This window comes from Balearica regulorum, chromosome 3 (genome assembly GCF_011004875.1).
Source record: "Balearica regulorum gibbericeps isolate bBalReg1 chromosome 3, bBalReg1.pri, whole genome shotgun sequence".
NCBI lineage: Eukaryota > Metazoa > Chordata > Aves > Gruiformes > Gruidae > Balearica > Balearica regulorum.
In genome coordinates this window covers 5,253,470-5,260,117 of record NC_046186.1, presented here as the reverse complement: position 1 = coordinate 5,260,117, position 6,648 = coordinate 5,253,470, and the positions used below count along the sequence as shown (strand labels likewise).

The following is a 6,648-nucleotide window of genomic DNA, read 5'->3' as shown; positions in this document are numbered from 1 at the left end:
TTTGTGTGTGTCAGCCCCACATATTACAGCTGCAATCAGGAGGTGAATGGATGGATAGATGGATGGACAGATAGAAAGATAGATAGTGTTTATTTCAGTGCGTGGATTCCTTTCGCTTGACGGTATTAAGGGCAGGCTGGGCTGTTTATGATTTTTTGAACAGACCTTGATGGCACCAGCCCAAGGTAGGAAAGGATCTTTTGTTGCTGGGGTTGCCGCTCGCAGGCTTAGACGTTTCTGCAGGGGGAGAAGCTATGCAGGACAGCGTGCTTGGAAGAACCGCACCCGGGGTTTTCAATGACAAACCTCCAGTTTTGGGGTCTTCTTTTCACTTCTTCCTTTCAGATACGTCATGACGGATCAAACAGTTACCGTTTGATGCAGCTTGGATGCCTGGAGTCTGTGGCCAACTCGACCGTCGCCTATTCCTCCTCATCTCCTCTCACTTACTCCACCACGGGCACCGAGTTCGCCTCCCCGTACTTCTCCACTAACCACCAGTACACCCCACTGCACCACCAGTCCTTCCACTACGAGTTCCAACACAGCCACCCGGCAGTCAACCCCGACGCTTACTCCTTGAACTCTCTCCATCACTCCCAGCAATACTACCAGCAGATCCACCATGGGGAACCCACTGATTTTATCAACCTGCACAATGCGCGGGCGCTCAAGTCCTCTTGCTTGGACGAGCAGAGGAGAGAGCTGGGGTGCTTAGATGCTTACCGCCGTCACGACCTGTCTCTTATGAGCCATGGATCCCAATATGGGATGCATCCAGATCAAAGACTCCTGCCAGGACCAAGCCTCGGGCTTGCAGCCTCGGGAGCAGACGATTTGCAGGTAAATAGCATGCGATCTCCTTTCGAGGCACCTTCTTCTCCCCTCCCCCTGCCCTGGGCCCCCCCCTCACCCTCCCCATTTTCCTCTCTCCGAATAGCTCATACAAAGAAGGGAAGATTCGTCCAAAATCTGCTCCAGAGCCCGTCCCCTCCAGAGTAGTAGCAGCAAAAAATGGGGAGGGGGGGTGTGTGGGGGGGGGGGGGAAGCAAGTGGTCTTTCTTGGCCAAACAAACAAACAAACCCTCTCGCCTGACTTCCCCGCGTGGGTTGTGTCTCTGGGATGGCTGAGACCGTGGGACTCATCCGGAGATCTCGGGGTGCGTGTGTGTGTGTGTGCGGGTCCGTGTGTGCGTGTACCAGCCCTGATGGAAGTCACACAGAAACCAAAGCAAACCAAACCAAACCAAACCCTCCTTCTCGTTTTTCCTAAACTTTTCTTTTCTTTCGGCGAACGGAACAGTTTAAACGACTTGGAGCGACGTAGCAGGGAAATGTGTTAAGGAAGGGATGGAGTAGGAAAAGAGAAAAAAAAGTAGGGGCAGGAAATAAATCTAGTTTCCGACATACATACAAAGGCAAACCTTCCGTTCAACTCCGAGGCATGAGGCAGGGAAGAAATAAACGGGACCAAACATCCATCAGAAATACTCAGTATGATAAGAATCCCTCGCAATATCCGATCTAGATGTCAATAGGGAGAGAAGTACAAGCAGATAAAGCTGAATTCATCTATCTATGTGTCTAATCATTCATCTGTTCCCCCCCTAACCGGCATCCGGACCCATCAAAAAAATTCTATTTCTGTACATCAAAACCTCAGCTTTATCCGCTCAGAAATCCTTTCCCCCGCAGTAAAAAAATTCCCCTCCGGTAAATTAAGCTGGTTTCTTAAATGAAATTTGTTTCCAAAACTGCAAACAACGCCCTCCTGTAGCTAACACCCCTTTTCGAAAAGTCCCCGTCCCCCCGCCCAAGTCAAAAGCAAACCTTCCTTCTCCCGACGAGCCGAGGAACTAAAGGCTTCCCGAGCAGGGGGGAGAGACAAATAGGACCGTATTTACTGTACTTACTTTTCCCCCAAATCTCGCTCCCAGTCATACAAAGCTCGCTATGTTGGTCTTTCCAAAAATACGCAGCGGTCAAAGGCTCGGGGAAAAAAAAAAAAGGAGAAAAAAAAAAAAAAAAAAAAAGAACCCAAACCAAAACCCGAAGTTTGTAAAACTAAGAAAGGTTATTTTCTTCCCTTAAAAACAAAACAAAACAAAAACACAACCCAAACTCTCTAGTTATATCGGAGAAAAGATTTCTTTCCCTTTTTTCTTTTTTTTTTTTTTTTTTTTTGAGGGAAATAATCCAACAACCCAACAACAACAAAGAATGTGATCTTTTATATGTCTGAGGAGGAAACCCTAACTATTTAAACGTAGCTTTCTCCATTAAAATTCACTATATAATTTTATCCTCTCTGGCCATTTTTTGTTTACATTTTTCACAAGGATCTCCTTATGTTACCCCCCTCAAAAAAAAAAAAAAAAAAAAAATCTGCCATTCACTGCTCAGCCCAACTAAAACCTATTTACTCCTTTTTATAACCACGTCTGCTGCTGATTTTTTTGTATCTGTACAAATTTTTTTTCTTTGGCAGGCACAAAGCCTTGTATTTTTCAAAAGAGGGGATTAGGAACGTTTGCAAGACAGCAGACAATGCCTAAGTCCCGGGCAAAAAAGCACCATAGTTTATCCAATTTTCGACTTAGTGCCATTCAACTGGTCATTTATGCAATGTCATCCGACCAAACAACATGTTTCCCTTTAAAAAAAAAAAAAAAAAAAAAAAAAAAAGAGAGAGAGAGAGAGGTTGGTTAAGCTGCTAGAGGCACATTCTATTTTTTATTTCTTTAAAGAAGAACAGAATAAGCAGCTTTTATTTGGAAAATAATAATTTTTCGATCATACTTTATTCGAAAGTAAAAGACTTAGGTCTTTGTACCTAATCTTTTCTTTATTTTTCCTCCTCCCTCTTCTCCCGAACCAAAGAGGGAGTGTACTGAGATATCGAAAACCCTGAGCGGTGAGAAGTTGAAAATATTAATATTTGTCGTTATGATTTAGATGACTGAGAACAAACTCGAACTCTTGCGAATATCGCCTTGGACTTAGAGGGAAGCGTTTTGGTGGCGAACAGAAACAGGACTGTACACAAATACTTATAAACCAAAATTGTGGTCTAACCAGTCTTCCCCTTTCTCCTTAGTCTTTCTTTTTAAAACGTTCATCAGCATATGCCTCATTTCAAATGCAACAAATGTAAATATACTTTTCCCTGCACAGAATTTTAAGTGAATGTCCAATAGTTTCGAGGGCGGTTTAAGTCAGCCTAACAGATGCAAACAGTCTTGGAGCTGGAGTGGCATCTTTCAGTGCCCTAAAAAGATTTTCCATGGGCAACAAAGAAAACTGTCACACCTTTTCCCATCACCGCTTTAATTTATGCTCAGTCGCCAAGTTTTTTTCATATTGATTTCATAATCACTTTAAGGCAGAACACTTAAAATAAAAAAGAGCCTTGAAAAGGAAGGTCTTACAGGGCCAGCGCCAATATGGTGAAAGTGGGGGAGAGAGCCAGGACTGTAAAGGTTGTTTTGTAAAGTGGGGTTTTTATTATGCACCGACTCTCTCCGCATTTACTTAACTCTTCACGGGCTGTTGAGTAGGTTAACACCCTTAAAGGCCTCTTTCATGTCCAATACCTCGTTTGTTTGTAGAGGAAAATGCGTCTTTAACACATTTCCACTGGGCAAAGATTTAGGTTTGGTTTGTTGTGTTTTTTTTAACCCCAACATAAGGAAAAACCCAAAGAAAACCCAACCCTTTCAAGTCTTTTATCATTCCAATAAAAATATTTATTAAGGAGGGCGAAGATCCCCAAATAATCAACCTTGTAACAGGAGAATAAAGAAGTGAGATCTCTTCGGATGTGCACCAGAAGCCCTAGGCAGGTTTTTGGATGGTTCTTCACCCCACGCTCACACATGGGTGCCCGTGTGTGTGTGCACACAGATGCATATTCATCCCCACCTATGTGCGGACACACGCATTGTTACAACACCCTTACGACTCCGTGCAGCCGGCAAAGCCCAATAGGTCGTCTGTTGTTTGTGCTCTTTGTCTACTTCTGTGCACACTTTAGAAGTCGGTATATATGTGTCACGAAACATATATATCAATTTAGCTGTGTGTATATATATATCAATAAATATGCAGCTAAACATACGAAAATACTATATAAATGTGTAATTTTACCTTCGTGCGTGCAACTGTAAAGTGCGTACACACTTCTCAAGACTACTTGTTTATCTCTCTATCCTGCCACGTAGCTGCCGATCTAACTCCCCGGTTCAGGAGAAACTCGTATTTAAATGGCCAATGAATGTGATAATTATTCTGCATTTCCTGGGGTAAGGGCAGACTGTAGGATGGCGATGGGATTTCGCCGGAGCACTTGAGTTCGATGAGAGTACCTGTGTTTTTCCAGTTCACCTTAACTATTGTTCCTGTGCGAATCGTGTAACAAAGCAAAAGCTATATGTGATCTCTCTGTGGGTTTCTGTATCTGATTTCTTTCTTTCCTTTCTTTCCTTTTTTTTTTTTTTTTTTTTACCCCTCATTACTTAAGAGCTCAGTGGAGGCCCAGTGTGGACTTGTACTGAACGGGCAAGGAGGTGTGATAAGAAGAGGTAAGAGGTTACAAATACTTGCGTCTATCAATTTTTGTAAACATGAACCCCTCTCCATTTCTTTCTCTCTGTCCCTCCCTCACTGTTTAGCGTAGTTTGGAGTTACTGCCGAAATAGCGATAATCTGGCGTTTGACAGAAGTACGTTCAAACTGGCTTAGAGCACTTCCCATTTCACAGTCCATTTGCACTTTACAAGCGATCTGTTCCTCGGTAGTTCTCGGATACTCCCGCTAAATCCAGAGCTTTCTTGACTCGTTTTATCATTCCCCGTTAAATCGAGTTGATCCCTGATAGTTTGAGAAACGTGTTCCCTGGCTCCGGGCCGTGAATTCGGCAGTTTGATGTCTTGTGGGGAAAGGAAGGAGCTTTTTTGGAAATGTGGTTTCAGTAGCGCTACAGACCGGTGTGGAACTCGCTTTTGAGTGTCACTTCATTTGATACCCATCTGTCAATGCAAATATCTAACGTCAAAGTTAGAGGAAAGGTTTGGAACTCTTGTTAAATACGCATTTATTCAGCATTTGCGAAATCTGAGTGTTCGAGGGGGGTGGTGTCTGTGTGATATTACCGTCATTTACCGTGAAGAGGAACAAAAGTGGTTAAAGGCCTAACGTAGGAACACATTCTTCTTACGAGATTAAACACATACTTTCATTCACAATATAAAACGAATAATGCAGTCGGAGGCAGAACTCTTCGCGACTCAGCCTCTTGGAATGCGCATTTCTTATCCCATTATTACCTTTCCTTATTCATTATACCCACCAGGAAAAAAATAAAAATAAAAATAGATCTTTAGCAGATCTTTTAGGCGATGCGATCCTATTGTGCCACAGAGCCGATTTTAGCCACCACTTCCCTAGACAAACTTTACGCCGAAACAATAGTCACACACGACTATCGAAGATCGAGAGTAGGCTCACACAAGGTTATGTCCGCAGGAGGGGAGGTTTCGGGGTACCCTCACCCCACACCCACTCAGACCAGCCTTTGTTCCGCGGGGCGGCCGGCTGCAGCCGCGGGGCGGAGAGGCGGGCGGCGGCCCCGGGGCCGGGCTGGGCTGGCGGCGGAGCGGTGGTGCTGAAGGGACAGCTCCCCTCGGCCGCTCCGTTCCGTTCCGTTCCGCTCCGTTCCGTTCCGCCCGGCCCCGCCTCGGCTCGGCTCGCCGCGACGGGCGGCCCCCGACCCCGCGGCCGGCACACGGAGGAGAGCGGAGGAGCTGGCGGAGGGGAGAGGGACGGGAGGAAAGGGGAAGGACTCCAAATCTCTCGGCCCCTCCCTGGGCACAGCTGGCGGGACGCTGTGGAGAGGGCTGGTAGCGCGGCGGACTTGCAAAGTCCTGCCCAAGTCGTGCTGTCGGTGCCTGTGCCTTGCCTAGGTTCTCGTCTCTCGGATTTCAGGGGATTCTAATTATACCTAGGAAGAGGGATAATTCTTTCGGGTTTGATCCGAGAGCTGACCTCCGAGAAGCGGGGATCGTTAGCTGAAAGAGAGAAAGGCAGAGTCCCCACCAGTTGGGGTCTGTGCCTGGAGTGTTTGACTGCGGTTCTCATTTCCCAGCTGAAGGGCGGCTCAAATCTCAGCTCAGCTCAACTCCCGTTTATTCAGCTCTCCAGCTCCTGTTAAGGAGATTCCAATTACTTGTGCAGATGATTGTAGTCAGCAGCCTTCCTTTCTCTCTCTCTCTTTCTCTCTCTTTTTAAAGCGATCAAATTATTCAAGGGTTTAAAGATTGATAGTAAAGGAAATCCAGCATGAAAATGCAAGGTTTTCTCTACCCTGATCTAAGTGCTGAACTACTACTGCACTGCTATCTATGTCTTGGCATATTCAGGGAAGATATCAAAGGCGAGAGTATAAGTTTCAAATGTATATTAAAAATACATAATAAATATTTTGTCCGACTTCAAAAAAACCCGATAGGTGTTAGCAGTAATCAAAACATCCTGCGCCTAAGCGCTATACAGTATCCCATATAAATAAATCACACTTCTTTTCTAGTAATACATCAATAAGAATATATTAACTCGAGAGTGGCTTCCCTAATATTTTAAACATCTCGTGTC

The 6,648-nt window shown here is 45.0% G+C and overlaps 1 protein-coding gene across 1 annotated transcript in view; it reads left to right on the top strand.

Annotated features, from left to right (window-relative positions):
* Nucleotides 1-297: 297 nt before the first annotated feature.
* The window catches only part of TFAP2D (transcription factor AP-2 delta), a 54,037-nt gene continuing 47,686 nt past the window's right edge, over nt 298-6,648 (top strand). Inside the window, exons 1-2 of the mRNA XM_075750035.1 lie at nt 298-843; nt 4,520-4,580. Of these exons, the coding sequence (XP_075606150.1) occupies nt 298-843; nt 4,520-4,580 (607 nt within the window). The remainder of the gene's footprint in view (nt 844-4,519; nt 4,581-6,648) is intronic.